Genomic DNA, 21,649 nt, shown 5'->3' with positions numbered 1-21,649 from the left:
CCATGAACAACCCAAGTCATCTGTTAAACAGCTGATGCAAGGTTAATGAGGAACCGGTTTTGGTGTAAAGCCAAGTGTAGGACTACATAAACCCAGCTGTGCAGTAAGTGGAGAGTGACCCTCCCCAGCCATGTGCTTCCTGAGCCTCTGGGTCCCCATAGTTCCCAGGGGAGTCCCTGCACTGGGACTGCAGCAGTAAGAGACCCAAAATGCTGCAGAACCAAATTACAGATCGTTAGATCCTGATACACCATTTCCTTGTGTGCAACAGGGCTACGTGCCAGGGCATCCACCTCACCCAAGAAGCTCTGTACTAGATGTTCTCCATTCTGAAGAGTCCCATGCTCTATGATATCACTGAGATCTCTGAAAAAAAAAAAATCTGCATAAACTACTCAATTCAGTTTATTTACACTTAAACAAAATGCATCTTCACTTTCTACCCAAAGGCCTATTTCTGTGAGCAGAGTTTAAAATCACATCCTGTATTTGCTGACGAAGGTACTTACCTCGCTCCAAGCGGACTAACAAAGTCCCTGGCGAGGCAGGAGAGTGTACCTGTGATAATCCACTCCTCAGAAAACCCTGCAAAAATATGAAGCAAGATTTCCTTCTGTGATACGACCTGGCCATCTGATGTTAACACAGAACAAATACTTCTAAAGAAATGAAGTCTGCAAACGGTATGGTTGACAGCAAAACTCCTTCAGGAAATACACATGAACAAGAATATTAAATGGCATTTTTTATTTTTTAATATAAGAATCAAATAAAGCTGTAGCACTTGTTTGGGGCGGGGAGGGGGGGGGGAACAAACCAAACCAAACCCCAAACCAAACCAAACAACAATCACACAAACAAACAAAAAAACACAGTGAAAAAAAAACCCCACAAAACATTCCAAAGTGAGAGCTGACAGTAACACATCCAGCAATCGCAGGTTTGCAAGATCATGAAGCAGAGATATGGTGAAATCTTATGAAGTGAGAAGTCCCACTACCACGTGAGACCATCCAGAGACACGTTTCTCAGAGCTACGCATTTCAGTTTTGCAATCTGGGTACCACTTGCTTTTACACAAGGTTAGTTCAGGCTGTGTAGCCACAGGCTAAGTCTAATCAAGTGTTTCCACAGAAAGCTGTTGACATGAAGAGTCGTCAATTCATTTTGAGCCCAAGTCCATGGCTTTTAAGCAAGCAGAATATTTGATCTATAAGAAATATTATTTTCATGTTTACCTATTGCAAATACAAGCTGTAAAAAAAAAAAAAAATCAAGAAGTGCTTTATGATTCAAGTATTTAGACTCCCAAAATGTATTCCCTTCTCTCTGAGGAACTGAGCTAAGAGATTAAGTTCTTACCTGGTCAAAATTTGGTCTAATTGTCCTGAACAACCATCTGCCTCCACACTGTTCCAGGAATGAGAACAGGAGAAACTCGCTATCACCAGAGCTGAAACTACTCTCCGCCTTTTGAAATGCGAGTGCTAGAAGAGCACAAGCATTCTGCTTGGCTTCTGATCCTCACGCTTCTTCAAATACAAAGCATCAATATTACTGCAACACACTGAGAAACCAAGCAGTTGAACGTCAGCGCAGTCAGACTGTGGCAATACCCTCTTGGTATTTCCACCAGTGGGTGAATAGCTGCATCTGTTACAAATACGGCTTTACTGAGTGGCACACCAGAGTATCCACACCAAGGGTCAGCATTCACCATTTCAAGTTTTCTAGACCTTTTGCACTTGTTCCATATGTAAACAAGGAATGTATTTAACAGGATATGACACTACATTTCCATTCTTCACTGTTACATTCGATTTCCCTTTTTAAGGATAAAATTGCTAGCAAATTATTTCAAAGTACCTCTCCATGATTTTGGCATTATAGGTGCAAAATAATTTCTATCTTTATATGCAAAATAATTTGGTAGTTAATTCCAGTTCTACTATGTCCAAACACCTGGTTGTATCATTCGCCTTCTCCATGCCATTATGAATAGAGATCTACTTAACCCCCCCAAATCACTATCAGAATGCCATTAAAGAGACTTGGTTCCTTTAGGTATGGTGTAAAATCATTGCTTTTTAGCTCATCCTCTTAAGCCAAAAGCTTGGGCGGAGCTCCTCCAAAACGGTTCCCCTCTGCTTCCCAAATGGAAAGATAGAAATTCAGAAGCAAAACCAGCACAGAGTTGTGCTGATCAGCTCGGAGCAACTTTCCCCTGGCCCCATCACTCCCTTCTGGACCAGGCGCAGCACAAGAGATCATGGGTTTGCACATTTGCCAAGGGTATGTTCAAAGCATCTTTCAAATTGCCAGCACATCGCCCCTCCCCTGGTGCAGTCGTTTTCACCGAGCACTGACTTTCTGTTAAAGTTTCCATTAAATGGTTTGGTTCCAGTACCTCCAAGTTCAAAGGAAGAATAATCCCTGATGACAGTCTGAAACTCTGACAAAACCAGATAATTTCTAGAAGACAACCAGCTGCAGTGGCTGGCATTGCTTGTTGCCCGCTGCTTCAGGGTACTTCTCTTTCAGCCACACTGTTCTCCATGGACGAGGTAAATACACCCTCAAGTTTGTCCTTTTCTGTAAGGACTCCAAAATGTCACAGAAAGCGCTGTGTGTGTCAAAGATTCTAGGTTGTCACAAAGCATTATTCAGCATCAGTTTTTTTCAGGTCAAAGGCAAGACGGAATGAATGTTTACATTCAAAGAATCATCTATTTACTGTAGCAGTAAGGAGGACAAATTGATTATAACTACAGATGGATTAGAAGTAGTCCAACTGTTCTCCCTGTTTTTCCATAGCTTGTATGTTGAGGAAGACTTAAAAGAGCACAATTCCACCTGAGCTGATACCAAGCTTGCACAGGGGTGGATGAAGATTTTACTAGAGTACACTTAAACTCACAGTGTAAGACGGTGGTCTCTGGAAAAGAGAAACCTTAGCATTACATCAAACTTTTTCCAAGATTTCAGTATCTGAACCAGTAATAGAGTCCTTTAGAAAGAAGTCCAGAAAGCAAATTAATAGCTAACTACAGAACAACTATTTTTTTGCTGATGTTGCAATAATGGCAACCAACTTTCCCCTAAAACCTCAACAAATACTAACAATAATTAACTTGCAAGCGAGTCAGCTCCCATCCTCTTCCCATTCCCTCTGTAATCCTTCACACGAGCTCAAAGAGCATGTTCCTGAAGGGCAACTCGCAGCGTAAAGACTTTCAAAGACCATCGAAACAAATTAAATGGTACAAGACCAGACTGGGAATAGAAAAATCTCAGTGACGAGCAAGCATGACCAGGCACCCCACCTGCCTGCTTCTTGTACAAGGAGACTCTGTGAAGAGCACACAAATAGACAGTGAACCTCGATGTGAGTACTGGGGTAGTTTAAGGTTCACTCTAATTTGGTTAACTGACCTTGCCCGAGTCAACTGACTTACAAATGGCACCCATAATTTTAGTAAATATGTCCACATTGTACGCAAACATACTGAACCTGAATGAGCTTTACCACTGTGATTTTCAAATGCAAATATATATATATTTTCTCCCTTAATTCTGCTCTTATTGTATTTAAAAAACCAAAATAAACCAAACAATTCTCTATAAATAATCAATCTGAAGGTTCACAAGAAATGAACTACTTACTTAAATGAAACATAGCTTAAAAACAAGCAACATGGAATCTATTCCTCTATTAAAGAAGACAAAAAGTCCCTGCATAGAGAAAGCAGCAAATAAATGTTAGAAGTACTATTAGTTAAGACATCAGACAAAAACAGATCAGATTTCTGACTTGCTATTTTTGTCTTCACATAACAACTCCATTTGGATGTTCAAAATTCAGCCTGCCTCCACGTAAAATATTGCTTTCTACTTGCAGTGCAGTATGAATAAAGGAAAGACTTTCGGTTTCAAAACATTTAAATTACAGATGTATAAGGACTGTTGATTGTCACTAGTTTGTTCCAATGATCCACAATTGCTTCAAATTAAGCACAGCTGAAGTCTGTTGCAGATGCATCCAAATGTAGGGTTGTTTCGATAACTTAATAGCACTTTGCTGTTTGCCTTGCTGAATTCTTCACTGCTGAAGGAGGATCAGAGTCTGCAGTTTACAGCAAAAAATGAAACAAGGCAGCTATGAAGATCATGTAACGCAGAGCTCTGAAGCCCACAGCGGAGGTTTACTGCAGTACGGCAGTCTGCTGCTGGTCTCCCGAGCACAAGCAGCTGCTGCAGCTGTTGCTCCCTCCTCTTCTGCATCTTCCTTTACCTCCCCGAAGCTTTCTGCTTCTTGGAATGGATTCTCCAAGAGTTTCAGTACATTTCTTACCTAGAAAGAAAACATAGCATGGTTATGAGAACTTAGAAAGTAAAGGCAAAACAATGTAGGGAAGAACCTCACAACCATATAATGGTTGAGTATATTGTATTTAATACACTAATTTCAGACAAGCTAAATAGATGAACAATATGCATATCAAATAAACTGAAAACTGTAAAATCATAACTGGCTGAGTTTGTATCTGTATGGAACTCAAACTCAAATAACCTGAATGCAAGTCTCAAATACAAGGTCTTATGTAATTTCTCAGAATAAATTCGTTTTCCCATATTCTGGATGTAACAACCCACATGCTGAACTCCCCAGGTGAAAGCCACGACTTTTAAAAGATAACAGCACAGCAAGGAACAAGAATGAAGACAGATATGGATCTGTTGGAGAGGGTCACCAAAAATGATCAGAGAGCTGGAGCACCTCTCCTATGAGGACAGGCTGAGAGAGCTGGGGTTGTTCAGCCTGGAGAAGAGAAGGCTCCAGGGAGATCTTATTGCAGCCTTTCAGTACTTAAAGGGGGCTTATAAGAAAGATGGGGGCTGACTTTTTAGCAGTGCCTGTTGCAATAGGACAAGAAGTAATGGTTTTAACCTAAAAGAGGGGAGATTTATACTTGATATAAGGAAGAAACTTTTTTATGGTGAAGGTGGTGAGACACTAGAACAGGTTGACCAGAGAAGCTGTGGATGCCCCATCCCTGGAGACATTCAAGGCCAGGCTGGACGGGGCTCTGAGCAACCTGATCTCCTTGAAGATGTCCCTGCTCATTGCAGGGGGGTTGGACTAGATGACCTTTCAAGGTCCCTTCCACCCCAAGGCATTCTACGATTCTATACATTCATCCCCTACTGCCTCCCACAGCAAATGCCACTCAGAAGAGAGCAGAAGCAGGGGTGAGCGCCTTGTCCTGGGATCAGCCTACGAAAGCTGGTGAAGTTCAGATTCAGATTTTCAATTTCTTTCCTTGTTCCGCAGTCATTGAAACCACAGCTCCCTCAAAAACCATCCAGACCTTCTGAACAGCGAACTCCCAGTCCCCTAGCTGCCTGAGATGCCAGAATGAGTCTCACCTGGCATAATGTCAGTCATCAACAGCATCACTACACACCCACACAAACCTAGAGAGAAGTTAAGCAGCAGTAGCATACCTCTGAGAAATCCCCATTTTCAGCTGCTTCTATGGCATTCTGGGCAATATAATTTCTCAAGATATATTTCGGATTGTTCGAATTCATGACCTTCACACGATCAGCATTCCAGGCATCAGCATCACTAACACTTTCAATTTCTTTTTGCAAACGGACTCTGAAATTAAGCAAGTGAACGTAACTGGTTTGGTTCAAGATCTACAAGTAAAAGTTGACCCATTTCCTTGCCTTGAGATCCTTAGTTTGCAGTTCTTAATATTACATCATCTATAGTCCTCTCCATTTACGAAATTCAGCATTAACAACAGATTACAAAACACCACCTCCTTTAAAAGCACCATTACAGACCATCAGCAGGTCCTGAGGAGGCTTGAAGAAGTGGCACACCTTGCGCATTCTCTGAAAAGCCAGATTAAGACACCCCCGCCCCCACACAGAGCGGTGCATGGGCTGTTCTGCGCTGCTCTGCAAAAACTTTCACATTCAGAACTTGGTTTAAGTATTTCTGTGCTTGTTTATTGGCTAAAGCTTTTGGTGTTCTGATCAAAGGGATACAACACAGCCAAGGCAGTTTGATCTACCCATTAGCAGGAACACTTGCTAAAAACCTCAGCCCCGCTGGAGAACAAGACCACAGGCAGCCAGGTGAGGAAAGGAGTCCTGACCTAAGCCATGCAGCACAAACATTTAATGCTCTACTAAGGGGTTTTCTTTAAAGAAAATCTCCTGCTAACACTGAGTTTTTAGGATTTTAATTTATGCCTGCTGGAATAGTCTGGACATTTTTTTCTGGCTGTGATTTCTTTTACAGTTACTCTTTGAGAATACTTCTGCAAGCTTTCTATGTTAATGCATAGATCGTTTTCCTTCAGAAACAAAAAGTAAAAGGATAAAATACTTAGCAGTCAACTCTAGTTAGGGAGCACTTAATAGCTCACAACTGAAATTAGTATCTGCTAGAATCAACACCAACATTCTTGAAGCAGTTTTAATACTAGATTTGATGCGAGATGATTTCTATACCCCTGTCCCTCCCCAAAATCTAGTAAACAAAATACACAGATGCCCTTGAACTTTCACAGCAACACAGACAGGGGTCCTGGAGTAGTTAATATTTCGAGTTGTATGTCCCTCGCATCCCTCCCAACCCGTACGCTTTGGGACAGGGTGTCTTTTGTGAGACTGGCACACTCTTCTCAAATGAAATGCAGAACAAATATACTGTTCTGGATACTGAGAAACCTTACCTGTATTTCTCCAGCCATTCTTTCCAGTGTCGTTTATTTCTGCTTAGTAAATCATCTGCTGTTAACTGCTGCAGTTTAGAGAACTGTTCAATGCGTTCTAATTCTTTATTTATATTATCTTTTGTTCCAATTAATGCAAACAGCTGAGGATTGGACTGAGCCAACATTAGCATCATTGACAGTTGTCTGGGAACAAGAGAAACAAACGCATTAAAGCTGAGCTGCCTGTCAAGATCCATTTTTTTGAATTGTAAAGTAGATAAGAAAACATTCACAGTATGAGAACTGCTTTGTGGTAGTAAATTCCTAATAATATCCAGGTTGTTTTGGTGCAAGTTTGATTAAGATTGTATCTTTTTACATTTGATTATGTTAGCTGGTGCTGTACAATAGCTTCACCTTATTTTCGGTACCATGCTAGCCAACTTTTATTTTTCTTGGATTAATAACTGCACTAGAGCAAAATGTAAAATAAAAAAAGCAAAGAGTGTTAAGTTATCATAACAAAACACACTAAGTATTTTTACTTCCTTCTGTGAATGCATTTATAAACAAAGGAGAAAAGAAACATTTTTCCCTGGCAGCAAAACAAATAACTAATTTAATTATATCAGATTACATTTTCCTACTTTTAATAAGCCGAGATAAGCTAGGTGCTTTGTTTATATGATCTCAAAAATACTATGCAAACTTGATTTACACATCTAACACGCCCAGCTCTATGATATCCAAGTGCTGTGACAAAAATCAGTTATGTACTCACTTTAACATAGCACTATGGCCCTCCAAAGCTTTACATCCATATAACGATGATTTATAGCTACTTTTCATGTTCCTCTAAGCCTGAAAGTAATGTTTAACGAAACAGTCTCATCTGTCACATGAGTCAGCTTCATATTGCCTGACAGCCATTTACAATTTCAAAGCAGCTGAAACCTGGAACTTAATTAAACAAGCAGTATCTACCAGCTTAATTCAATTCCCTTTCATTTTAGTGCACTGTCACTAAAACTTAAATAATCAGTAAGATCTCCAAAATTATAAATTACTACATCCAACCATCTCGGCATAACACCAAACTTGTACGAACAAGTTTCACACCAGCCCATCTTCTCAGCTCCCTGCTTTCTGTAAGTTGATCGTGATATCAACACACAGAAAAGGCTGAAGAACTTGGTAGGTTCGTTGCCTTCATGAAACACTTTGAAACCCTACCCAAAATATCCCCACTTTAACTTCTTCCCCCATCCAGGAAGATGCTAGCAAAAATAAAAATGACGAATTAATGGGTCACAGTCACTCCCTGCTTTACACTGCTCTAAAAACCAAAAAACTGCTGCACTCATGGTTATAAGCAGCTGTTGAACAAACCTTAACATTTTTCCATGCCCAGGGCAGCTGGGCTGCAGAACATAACCCATCAAATGGGACATGGGTGGCACTGCACAGTTTTGAGAGCCTGAAGCACGCACTCAGGTTACACTTATTGCAGAACATGGTGATTATTTGCTGACAGCACGCTGGCAGAACATGATAAATCCATTTCTTCTATAAAATATTTCTGTATCACTTCACTATCTGGCACTCTCATTGCCTTAGTCAGCAGTGACAGTGGAGAAAAAAAAAAAGGACCAAACAAAAGCTCAGACAACTTTAGCCCAAGAGCCAACTGCTGTAAGTTGCTGCTGAGCATTCACCAGGCACAAAATATACAAGAATTTCCACTGCTGTAGATCACGATGCATTTACTTAACAGTGGAATTTCCAAATTTAGTCAAATATTACACAGCATGCAGAGTTCACTATGGTTATCATGAAACTAAAGGCATGGGCCAAAAGCATTTAAGTAGAGTATTACCTTGGATCCATCTGTGGTCTGAAAGCAACTTTCAGTTCTTCCAGAGAAGCACACTGACTTGTAACCTTTTCTAAGAAATCTTCCAATTTTGAAGGATCAGAGTGTACTGAGAATGAACTTAGCAAGTAGAAAATATTTGTGAAGTCTCCACCTGAAAAAGTAAACGCTATGAGTAATGCAAATAACAAACCAGTAAGAAAACAGGTCCCATGTTTTCTTCCAAACCCTCTCCCGCAGCAGCACAGGTCACCTCTGAATAGCAAATAGCCTGTCCCCTCGGCGAGGGTGCAGGTGTGAGATGGGGGAGCCCTCTATCCAGGCAACAACTGCCCCAGGGTTCACACAAAGAGAATTGTTTTTCAGACTTTTGTTCTTCCCTCAGATGACAACGTACTTGCACAAGGCTGCTTTCTTGTAAGGTCAAGATAAAAACTCCATTTTGGTTTGACTGTAAGATACTGATGGGCTATTAAATAATGACCGACTGTGCCCCTCACCAACCTGTGAGATGCATGGTTTCAAGTAGCTCAGCCACCAGCTTACTATCATCTTCCAATTCCAGCTGGATTAGGCCTAGCTTCTTCCTCATCTTCTGCAAATAATGTTTCTCAAATTCTGCATCGTATTCCTCTTCCAGGATGAGTTCACTGATTTCCAAGGGCAGCTCTGGAACTAGAGCTTCAGAGAGCTTCCCCAGGTTCCACTTGCAAATCTCTGGCTGCTTGTTGTAAGCGTAGCGCCCTGTGTTATCAGAACCATTGCAAATGTGCTCAGGGTCATATCTACAAATGAAGAAATAGTTAGCATTCTTCTAGTTAGCTGGATACCAATACCGTGAGAAGTATTATTTTTATTTTTTTAGTGTCCTCTAGGAAAACTAAAAAATTTGAAAGGGAACACTCCTTGATTCTTTTCCCAAAGTTACCTTATTATTTTCCTGCCCTCTCAAACACTGAGAAACCCCACAAGCTACAAGAACAGTCTAACAGCTAGAGATGTTGTGAATATAGTTAAAAATAAGTTGAAGAATCACAGGACAACAAGAACTAAGTTAATCTACTCTGTCATGAAGAGGGTTCATAAATCTGCTTTAGTATTAAAATATTAAAGCAATTGTGAACATCAGGATTGTTCCACATAGCAAGCATATGCACATTTAAAAAAATTAATGCCACACTGACCTGTCCATAAAACCAAAAGGGCCGTAGTCGATGGTTAGTCCAACTATGCTCATATTATCTGTATTCAGCACGCCATGGCAAAACCCAACACACTGCCATTCCGCAACCAATCTCGCCGTCCGTTTTGTTATCTAAAAGAGATTTTTTTTTCACTTTTCAACACAGTGTATTTCCAACACATTCATCTATTTCCAAGCATTTCCTAGTCGGAACTGATCTTTCTAGGGCTCTGATGGAAGCAGATTCTGGCAGTGCCGTACACACATGTATCTTAAGGACAGCTTGCCTCTCTCCTCCTGTTACTAACTGCTCTGTTTCTCAGCCTCCCATTTCTGTTTGCTGCTGCTTCTTTCCTTCCACACTTGACTTGCAAGCCAGCCAGGCAGCTTCAAAACATACTGGAGACAGAACGCTGAAATAAGATAAACTATTTGACAATAGCCTTGCCTACTATTCTAGATATGATGCAAATATATTATTTTGCTTACTACTAATTTCAAAGACCCTTTAAATACAGGCAGGAGAAAACCTAAGCAAAGTCTAAGAAATAAACTAACTACATGCAACAAAGCCTAATGTAAAATTAGTCTTTTGGTTTACCTGGTATGTAAGAGTGATTTACAGGAAGGTTAGTGGTTTACACAAAAGATTATCCCCTGCTAAGAAGTTTCAGCACTGATAAGCACTTCCCTCAATTTGTTTAGAGTGGGGAAAAAAAGCTACAAGGTTAAGTAAAACTATTCCAAGAATGAAAATTTTATTTAAATGCAATTCTTCACCAAATGCATGTTTCATCCGAGTTTTTCCAGCTGCCTGAGAGTTACTGTTGTGGAATCCTTGACTGTAATCACTGCGTGTGCCCTATTGTTCAAATAAATAGTGTAATATTTTAAAATAGTTCTAGTTGTTTAAATAATTACCCCACCTGTCAACTACAACTAGATATGCCTCATTAAATCTAAAATCCAGGGAGCTAACCTGGCTTTTAAATAAACATGGGTATCTCTAAATACTTTACTGAATTGTTGTAAATAAAAATTTTATGTAGTCATTAGCTACAACTTTTAAATCCAACTATTTTCATAGCTAAAATCACTCATCTTCCCAAATAGCCACCAACGTACAGAAATTTAAAGCAAATGTTCTGTCCAGCTGCAATATAAGTGCCTCTTATTAAGGTTTAAAAAAAGAGCTAGTTAACAGAGAAGGCACTCCAAATACCTGCACATGTGCAAAACCGATTACTGACACACCATAACCAGCAAGGGAGGCACACCCTGCATGACGGCTCTGTGCCAGGAAGACGGGAAAGCTTAAAAATAAAAAAATCCAGGCCAGCAGAGCTGGCATGAAAGCACACCAGTCTTAAGGCAACTCATGACTGCTGGATGTCTTTGTATGAATGCATCACCCGCCGCCAGTGCTCTGGTAAAAAACAAATCCCGCTAACGAGAACACCCGAAAGCAATTAAAGCTTGGGTGCCACTCTAAGATGGGCACATTGATTGTAAAGAGATGACTTTGCACTCACTTCGACCTTTCTTTCTTTTGATCACGTTTTTCCACTGCTAGCCATACTAGAAAACAAGTATGTGTATACATGAATAGGAAACTTATCCCAAGGACATGCTCATTTAAATTTAAACGACACCTACAAATTATTAGAGAAGGTACAGACAATAGTGTCTCCTTTCTAGACAGTGCTGTCAAATGCAATCACTCATACATTTTTCCTCCATTTCTTCCACAGTACAAAAAGAAAGACAAACACACAAGAGCTGAGCTGACAGCACTTCCCCACTGTCAAAAAGATGAACATGTTTGTCAAATTAGGTAAGAGACTGGGGTGCTGTTCGGATGGAGACAGGTATGGAAAGTCTCCGCTAAGGAGAAAACATGAAGAGACAACGCTAGCGCAGTCTTGGAGTGTGGACAGGTACAGGCTGGAGGAGCACAAGAAACCAACCAACCAACCAAGGCAGACGGGGGCAATGAGGAAAGTGTGCCAGCACAGGGGAGGAAACCAGTAGTAGTTGGGCCAGGAAATGCAGCCAAAAGCAGAAAGAGGCAGGACCAGCGAGGCAGCATGTTCCCTCCCCTCCTCCTCGACCTTCTCCTGTAACCCTGCTCAAGCGATAACCACCAGGGCCGGCTGTGATGGATGCGTCTGGTCATGACGGACACGTCCAGCTCCAAGTGGATTCAGGGGAGACAGACAACAACACAATAGCAAGGGCTAGTTCTGTGCCCACAGAACCACAGTGCTGCTCAACGTTCAACTCAAGTCAAATTTTGAAGAAACTAACATCTGCAGCTGGTACATAAATGTGAGTGGGAATCAATCATCTTATTCCATAACCAGTGGGCAGCCCAGGCCCTGTTGAGCTCTCCTGCACAGCAGCGGGCTGCACGCCAGGATCTCCCCTTGGGTAGGGACACCTCTCAAGGTTACTGTCAGCTCATCATCTGACAGCTGGGACCAGAATTCGCCCTCACAGCACAAGACACTCTTGGCAAATGGAGACAAGTCTTGGGAACCTCTCCCAGAGCAGAGAAATAATGATTTACTATTAAAAAGGTTAAACATTACTTTCATTAATGAGCAGTTCTATTAATAGTGTTTTCTCCAAAGAAAAAAATAATTCAGGCAACTGGATGATACAAGGTATTAAATGACTCCAGTCATCTGCGCCTGCAGATGAAGTTGCTAAAGAGGACCACTATGGATTCATGAAGAGAATCTGATCTTTCTTACCTCTTTGAAGAAAGCAGCATTCCTCTGAACACTGTTGTCTGAATAAGCCTCCTGGATTTCTGGATAGAAAGTGCTGATCACATAATCAAGCATCTGTATTCGAATATCATTTCGGTTAACACTGGGACCCTTGCGTCCTGTGTATTCATCAGGAGGTTTAAAAATTTCAAAAGAACCAAATCTGTTTTAAAATGATAAAAACATGTTTTAGTATTATCTGATACTATTAACTTCATTTGATATTACATGTAGTAAAAACATTTCCTGTTGCTGCAGTAAGACCACATCATCTCGAGTTTAACACCAACCCTTCAGCTGACAGAGAGAAAAGACCCACAAGATTCCTGCACTGAACCTGGCGAGGCTCAGTGACTCAATGCAAGGAAGCACATAAATCCACGTGTAACTAAACTGACAGATCAAGATGCCAGCCAGTACTGAAGACCAGCTCATGAAAGTTTCTTACAACTACTTCTACAGAAAAATTCTTATTCTGAGGAAATATACAGGAACAGGACTTTTTAAAAATACTAGACTGTACATCAAGCATGTAAGACAGTTTTTTCCACATAGATATATACATGCACGCACATATTTTTTATGCCTCACCTTCCTCTAATATTCTATTACAAGAAGCAATGCAGCTGCCTGAAACTCTTGATGTTTTGTGTCGGACAGGGAACCTCACACAATTCTCAGGCAGGGAAAGTACACCCAAACTTTGACAGCACTACATTAGAAAAGCTTTCCAATTAAGCGTAGAGCTATAATCCACCACTGCTACCAACATCAATAAAAGCATGTATTCTGTGCAGGCATAAACATGAAAAAACTCTTCTGAGGTCTGCAGAACTTAGTTGTTCTTTCTGCCAGGCTAGCATCCTTGGTGCTTATCTGTCTGGGTGTAAAGACACCAGCTCGTCCCATCTGCTGGACAAGAAAAGTACCTTCCTCAGCCCGACAAAAGAGTTCCAAGCCTCCACAACAAGAAATACACAAATGATGCTGTTATGAAAATACACTTTAAATGGTATTCTAAAAGACCACTGTGCTTGGTTTTAAAAGGATAAAAAATCCCAACAAAGTAGGATTCTACCTTATGAACGTAGAAGCTATTCTCAGAACAACAGTACACCTTTCGTTTTTTGGATTCCCATCGTAAAATATGTCACGGATGACTTTCGAGTCAGACGTCACACACGTTCCAGCCCTCGTTGTTGGTATTCCTAGGTGAAACATGGCCTCGCTGCACAGGAACTCCCGTATGCTCGAACGCAGGACCTTCCGACCATCAGCTTGTCTGCAGTGAGAAGACACAGAGAGTTTTGAGGCTATAAAGGCAGGAACTGCCACCTCCCCCCAGCAGTGGAGAAACAATAACCTAGAAGCGACAAGCTCGGTCCACAGCCACACAGCAAAGCACTGGCAGATTTGAGAACAAAAGCCAGACTGTGACACTTCTGTTAAAAGCTCTAGACAGACACAACACACTTGCAATGATGACCACACATAACAGAAGAAAACAAACCTTCACTTGTAACCATGAACTCTGTTGTTTTTATTGACGCAGTAGAGTCTTTCAAAAATTGTGGACAATTATAGGTACTTTATTACATGACAAGTCACTAGTTTAATCTTAATAAAATGACTACTATTATGCCTCTTGAAAAATAATGCTATTTTAGATCTTCCTGAGTAAGTAATCTAGAAATATGGTGTGAAATATGGGCACGCATGGCAGTTGCATTAAAAAAAAAATACCTGAACAGACAGCAAACCAGCTTATTTAATTGTGGGAAACTATGGCGGGTCCGTGGATTCCCTGATTTAATAGATATCAAGTAAATGGAACAGGTGTGGGTGGCTCAGCCCCCACTGCCAGCACTTCAGAGGCCACAGACAAGGAGGAGAGCTGCCCAGGGCAGACCTACAACACTACCACAGCATCTGGGATTTTTTGCCGTGGTTTCCTTAACCTTCACAGACCTGAAGAAGGCCTTCAGAGCACCATATGCATGAAACTAAGGTGTTACTGAGCCTGGAGAGCTGGAACAGAAAATATAGGAGATGCGAGTGGGAAAATGACCTGAAGACTTAAACCAGTGCAGGCTAAACCGCCTAAGGGAGGTCCCTCGCAGTGATTTGGTCAGCATGCCATTTCTGGGGCTTTTCCATCATTCTCTCCCACAGCCAGGAAGGATGGAGGAAAAGGCACCGCTGGCAGCACAAACCAACGAAACACCCGCATCCCACACGGCAATGTGGCAGCAAGCAGCCAGGTCAGACTAACCCTAACCCTACTGCTCACTGCTGCACCCGCTTCCACCACGGTCTGCGTCCTCCCGAGCGGGGAATAAACCTCGCGGGAGCATAACGAGGGACTGAAGTGATGTACCAGCTGAAGGAGATGGCAATTACGGCCTTGCTTTCCAGGGGAAGACGTTGCCGCCTTTCGGGTTTGGCATTTATGCATTGTGCTTGCTGCAGCGAGGATAGGAGACAAAAAAACAAACACGGGGGTTTAAGCCAGGGGTGTCAAAGTCGTGTTCACCGGGGGGGGGCACCTCAGCCTCGCCGTGGCCTTCAAAGGGCCGAACGGCCCTTTGAAGGCCACGGCGAGGCTGAGGTGCCCCCCCCGGTGAACACATCTTTGACACCCGTGGTTGAAGAGATGCCTTGGGGGAGGATGCTCAGCACAAAACGCGCTGGAAAGCGCCTCGCTAATGCAACAGCAGGCGGGGAAGCCCATCCCCGCACCCACCCCCCCCGGCACAGGGGCACCGTCCGCCCCCGGGCCGGGTCTTACCGGGAGAAGGGGGTGAGCCCGGCGCCCTTGAGCTGGATCTCCCAGCGCTCGCCCCGCGGGCCCAGCACCTCGCCCAGGTACATGGCGGCGCCGTCGCCCAGCTGCCCCGCGAAGCTGCCGAACTGGTGGCCGCAGTAGCAGTGCGCCGCGGGCTCCGAGCCCGCCAGCAGCCGGTTCCCGCCGAAGTACAGCGCCGCCCCGGCCTCCGCCGCCTCCCGATCGGCCACGGGCGCCTCCAGCCCCAGCAGCGCCAGCGCCGGCAGCGACATGGCCACCAGCCGCGGGTTCTGCAGCGGGCTGGGCCGCACCCGGCAGAAGCAGGCGCCGGGCACGGCCCGCGGCCCGCCGGCCTCGGAGGCGTCCACCGGCAGCGAGCGCAGCGCCAGGTTGTCGAAGCGCAGAGCGCTCAGCCACCCCCCGCCGCCCGCCTGCGCGCCGCCCTCGGGGCTGCCCGGCCGCGCCGGGAGAGCGGCGGGCTGCTGCATGGCGGCGCCCAGCGAGCCCCGCCGGCCCGGCCGCGCCGGCAGCACCAGCGGGAAGCGGCGGCCGCTGCGCAGCACCGCGGCCATGGGCCTGCCCGCGGGGCGGGGCCACGGCCGGGACGCCCCGCCCACCGCCCGCGAGGGGCGGGGCCGCGTCGCGCGGGGGGCGGGGCGCTGGGGCCGGGCGGTTGGAGCCACGGGGGGTATAAAACCGGTGCCGCGGGGAGCCCGAGGCAGCGAGGGGGGCGGCGCGGTGCAGTGCAGCCAGCAGGGCGTGGGGGGCGCCGCGGTTTGGGAGTGCTGGGGGTGCGCTGGCGTCGCGTCCCGCCGTCAGCGGACGGCCCGTTTGCCTGGGCTGCGCCTCGGGCGCCGGGTCAGAAGCGGGGAGAGCCCTGGGGGGCGGCAGGCGTGGGTTTGGCCGAGGCTCAGCCCGAGCCGGCTGGCGCGAGGATGTCCTGGCTGACGAGGGCCGGGAAGTCGAAGGAGAAGGAGGAGCCGGAGAGCTCGGCGGGGCAGGAGGAGCGCGGTGCGCTGGCGCAGGCCGTGCTGGAGCACGGCGGGGACCCGTGGGACTACAAGGTGGTGGAGCAGGACCCCACGCTGAAAGCTGCGGAGAAGCAGTGGCTGAACTACGTGTCCGTGTTCCATCCCAAGGGGGAGAAGAAGTGCTCGGCCCTGCAGTGGCTGCTGTTCGACCTGGCGCGGGTCTTGCAGGCGGCGGTGGAGGAGAAGGAGCGCTGCATCCAGAGCCTGCAGAGCAGCCTGCAGGCGGCTCGCAAGGACGTGCTGGCGCTGCGGTGCGACAGCTCGCTGCTCAGGCAGCAGACAGAGCAGCTGCACAAGCTGAGGGAGGAGCTGAGGGCTGAGGCGGCCGAGAACGCCCGGCTGAGAAGGAAAGTGCAGTGCCTGGGCACCCTGCTGTCCCTGGGGAAGGGCTTGGACCAGAGGAAGGTGGCGGCTCTCAGTAAGGCGGACTGGGACCCGGAGGCGTGGGATGGGGACGGCTGGAGTTTGGAGGCGCAGGAGGAGCCGTCGGTGCCAGGGGCGGGTGCTGCGGGCACCTGGGAAGTGAAGCCGGCGGAGGGAGAGACGGGCCAGGGAGCGGGGGATGTGTCCGGGAAAGAGAAGCTTTGGAGGAAAGACAAGGAGGGGTGGCCCGTGTGGGTGAACCGCATCTGGACCTTGGAGCAGTGCGCTCCCTTCACGATGGAGGCGGCCAAGCGGGTGGTGACGGCCATCGGGCTGCCCTGGCCCAAGGTGGGGGCGATCATCAGAGCCCTGCCTGCCGGGGACACGGTGGGGGGAGAGGTCTTAAGGCTGGTGATCAGGAACTTGGGGGAGTACGAGCCTCTCAGAGACAACATGGAGGGGGCACCCTGGAGAGATGTCCAGGAGGCGGCAGCCTACCTGTGTGGGAACGTCTTACTCCGGGTGTTAAAGCAAAGGGAGAAACCGGTGACCGCCGACTTTGACATCTTTGGGGTGAATGTGGAGCAGGGGGACGTGGGGGTGCTGGCCTGCCGTGCCCCTGAGCTGCACAAGGGGTTTTTCATCAGCCTGGGGTCTACTTTAATTGGCCGCCCCCTCAGCGATTGCATGGCTACCTTAGAGAACATGGGGACCCTGATGGGGGCCAAGGGGAAAGGGATGGCGAAGGACAGGGTGGGGGCAAAGGGAAGGAAGTACATTCCTAGAGGGACGATTTGGAGATACTTGATAAACCAGGGGGTGAATGAAGGAGAGCTAGATAGTCAGCCCACAAGAGTTTTGCTCACCAAAATGAAGAAAATCCTTCAGGAAAAGGGGTTGAACCATGAGGAGGTTTGGGAAAAACTGAAGCAGATGAATATATCATCTCCTATCCCAAAGAGAAAGCTATACCCACCCTTAGGGGACCTTAAAGATTAGGAGTCCCAACCCCTGGTGTCAATGGGGTTAACCTCCACAGCACTGACCTGGTGTGCAGGGAGAAGGGGCTGCGTGGAGGTACGATGTCTGGTCAAGGGTGGTGGGTGGGAAGTTACTTTCTTAATTGCTATGGGATCAGAGACAACATTATTAGATTATCAGAGTCACTCCTGTATATTGGGAGTGGGAAGGGGAAGAGCAGTAGGAGCGCAGTTGTGGGTAGGGGAAGATAAACTGGATGGGTGGATAATTCTGGTAAAAGGCGGGGGCAAACATTTTGGGAATGAATTTCCCGTCTCAGTTCAAGGTAGATCTGTCCAAGGGAAAACTTGTGCTGCTGCCTCAAAGTGAAGTGAGTGCAGGAGTCCTCAAGTCAGCGAAGTGCTGGCCTAAAAGTAAAACAGAAATGGGGTAGTAAATTGAGAGTATGAGGTATTTCCAGCTACAGGCCCCCTCTTCCCATACCCATATGGTACCGAAGCACAGAAGGGTCACAAGGAGGCTCAAAGAGCGCAACAGAAGCTGAATAGATTGGGATTTAAAATCGCTATTTTCACAGTTTCTGTGGAAGTCCAGGGATGTGGAGTATGTGGATGGTGGAAGCCCCTTGCAACCTTAGGGGGTGGACTAGATGATCTTTAAAGGTGCCTTCCAACCCAAACCATTCTGCGAATTGTAAATTCATGTTGGGTTATGCCTTTGCCCCCCGGGAGTGGGCACCACTTGAGCAGTGGAAATTGATTATGTGGGCACCTTCAAGAGGTTGAACGAGGTTTGTAGTTGCTTGTATTGACTGACTTCACCTGTAAGAGGGCATGAACTAGACAAAAAGATAGAACTAATAACATGGATATTCAGCTTGGATCCCAATATGGGTCAACCAGTGAAGTTGCACAGGGTACAAACGGTACCTTTGCAACCAGTGCAATAATAGGGGGACACAGCTGTATTTTCTGATGTGCTCTTAATTGTCGGGATGGTGCAGATTTAGTTTTGGCCACTGAGCATATCCAAAACAAATCACACCATCCACAAACCATGCAGAACTGTATGCGTGTTAATCCTGTAAGACAGGGAATTTATATACGAGGCATCATCTATTCTAGAATACATCCAGAGTGTGACCAGTATGTATGTGGGTTGCGCCTCTCTTATGACTGGAAGGTCTCCATCCTTGGAGATACTCAAAAGCTGTCTGGAGACAGTCCCGGACAACTGTCTCTAGGTGACCCTGCTTGAGCAGGGGTTGGACCAGGTGATTTCACTCTAGAGGCCCCTTCCAACCTCAACAATTCTGTGATTTATTCTGTGAAAATTGTATCAATTTTTAATTGTATACAAGGTAAATTGGTAACAAACTTCAGGCTGTTGTTTGATGCAACAGCAATGATAACTACCTGGGATAACCAAATGTGTCATGTGGTGAAAGCAACTGCCAAGTTAAAAACCAAAAATATAAGGGACTAAATTCAATAGTATCTCTGTGTACTCGAGCTCAGTTGTTAGCTGTTAAAACAGTTTTTTCAGTTGGATTAGCTCTGTTCTCATGGATGATACAACAAAAAGATCCCAAGGGAATTTTCACAAGGGAAGTTTCACCAACTGCTGTTGCAAATGGACAACTAAATGAAACATATGTACTAGTTCTGTACAATCAGTTGTGGACCCCGGGAGGATACTGTCACACATTGGTGGAACAGGTCAACGTGGGAACATGGGTGGTGTTTGGTAACAGTGCAGGCTTTGTATGTGTCACCTCACCTGCAGTGGGAGAGTGGGAGGATAATGTGACTTCTGTGGCTCCAGGAGAAGACTCAAGGTGTGGCGTTACATCTGTTGGTGGTGAATGTTCATTTGCCTGTTCTCAAAAGTAGAATTTGTTCCAGACTGAGGGACTAATGATGTCTGTCTGGGAGCTGAGAGGCCTCGCTGGGATGAGGTGTTCAGGCAGTGTGACAGCACACAGAAGGGAGCTGAGAAATGGGAGAGCAAACAAGTTGCAAGCCTGAGGACCACCTTGGCAAGTGAGGAACTGTCAGAACTGGAGAATCAAACTGTGAACTGTACATTGTTGGTATGACATATCCATGGGTTGGTTTCAAAAAGCTACTGCTATGCAGCACTTAATCCTGCACTTGTTGTTAGTTATGACAGAAGTTGTGGTGTTCTTTATCCTTCTATATAAGCTTTGCTTGTGTCAAAAGGAAAGAACGTGCTCATGTGCCCAGATGAACATCTTAGATGTGAGCCTCACAGTTGTGGTGGTTTCCAGCAGGGAGGGATTGAGTTTACAAGCACCCAGGGAGGTCTGAATGTCCTTGGAGGAGGTCAGGCAGACCAGCGGGTGGCTTGTGAGCAAGAGGTCCTGCTGGAGCATGCAGCCCCACAGAGCTGAGGTCCCAGCAGTGCTGGCAGATGGTGACAAACAAGTGCCTCTGCTGTTGCTCTGCAGTATGTAAACTGCCAGATAAGGTCCTGCTAGTGCTTGGTCAGCTTGTGCAGGCATCAAGGCTGATGTGGAACAGCTGTGTCTAAGTAATCGCAGGAGGTAAACTGAACCTGACAGGACAACCATGGGGAGCCAGGCTGCCTGTGGTGGGTGTCCCTGCCAGTAACACTGTGTGAGGCTGTGACTGCCCAGGGAATGGCATCAGAAATACCACAGCTGGGTATGGCTGTAGCAAAACCAGGACCAATGCAGGGGGAAGTAATCAGGGACAGGCTGTTTATTTGAGAGGAACTGGGGTGGAGGAGAGGAGATGGCAAAAAGGTGGGCCCTGATGCTGAAGAATGGTGAGGTATGAAGCCCACCGAAGAAGACCAGACAGGTCCTGCTGATGGTAGGAGTGTGGATGCCTGCAGCTGCTAGTAACACTGACCTGCGGACTCAGGCCCTGGGAGGCTGGACTTGCTTTGCCTGGGCTAACCCCTGGACTTGCTCCACCAGGTCTCTGGCTGTATGTTGTGATGTGTGGAGATGAACCTGCACCTTGGGACTTAACAAAACTGTCATTGAGGGTTGGCCATGTGTGAGACTCATTAGATCTGAGATGGAGAGCTCATAACTTCATAGCTGTGCCTTAACAGTTTGCATAAATGTAACTTGATCAGTGGTGTGGTACTTAGTTTATTGATTATTTTCCTGTTTTGCTAGTTTCCTCATAGCATGTTGACCAGTCAATAAACACTGTCCCTCAGTTATGTCTTGGGTAACTGGTCTGGGTCCCACCTCAGCACAGTCACAGGCCTGGGCATCCCAGAGAGCACGTGCAGGACAAGGCCTGTCTGCCACACACCTGGGATGTTGTTCCTGGTCTGCCTGTACACGGAAAGGCAGAAATCCATGCAGAAATTGCTGATAACCACAATGAACTATCAAGGCTACTGCAGGTTCCCCAAGTCTTCCCACTCTGCCCCATGTTGAAGAGCAGCACCAAGAGCTGCCAGGGCTGTCATGGTAGATGTGGTTTGGGGTGAGAAGCCCACAGAGTCTCCAGCTGCCTTAGAAGAGCAGCAGTCCCTTGATGCAACAAACAAAAAACTATGTTAAACTTTTAGAAGAATGAGAGTAAAGATCTGCTGAGGTTGGATCTTACATGATGGGCAAATTAAGCTTATCCTTGAAATGTTACAAGTGAAGAAATGCATACTAATTTCAATTAGTTTAAAACCATGATTCTTACAAAAGAGTAAAATTAAGGTGTGATATAGACATTCTTCTCTAGTGATGTAATCCTGTATTTTCCATAAAGTACCCTAGAAGCAACACACTCATGTTTTTTGGCATTTTGGTTAATACATTATTGCTGGTTCATCAAGAATCTCTCTCTCAAGCATCAATACAATCACAAGAAGAAAGAGAATTGGGTGTATAGTAGAAGTCAGTAATTATTTGGGATATTCCTGT

At 45.7% G+C, this 21,649-nt stretch overlaps 1 protein-coding gene across 1 annotated transcript; it reads right to left on the bottom strand.

The window, feature by feature from the left end:
• Positions 1-744: 744 nt before the first annotated feature.
• SELENOO (selenoprotein O) lies at positions 745-15,921 on the bottom strand. Its single transcript, XM_065626782.1, has 9 exons — positions 15,353-15,921; positions 13,643-13,846; positions 12,547-12,727; positions 9,792-9,922; positions 9,112-9,392; positions 8,611-8,761; positions 6,753-6,938; positions 5,506-5,662; positions 745-4,351 (listed from the first exon to the last, which is right to left on the bottom strand). Exons 1-9 carry the CDS (start codon positions 15,919-15,921, stop codon positions 4,157-4,159), a joined length of 2,055 nt encoding a protein of 684 aa, XP_065482854.1. The 3' UTR covers positions 745-4,156.
• Between the last annotated feature and the right edge of the window lie 5,728 nt (positions 15,922-21,649).

The sequence above is a fragment of the Caloenas nicobarica genome, chromosome 1 (genome assembly GCF_036013445.1).
Source record: "Caloenas nicobarica isolate bCalNic1 chromosome 1, bCalNic1.hap1, whole genome shotgun sequence".
Lineage (NCBI taxonomy): Eukaryota > Metazoa > Chordata > Aves > Columbiformes > Columbidae > Caloenas > Caloenas nicobarica.
This window is presented reverse-complemented; position numbering and strand designations above follow the sequence as displayed.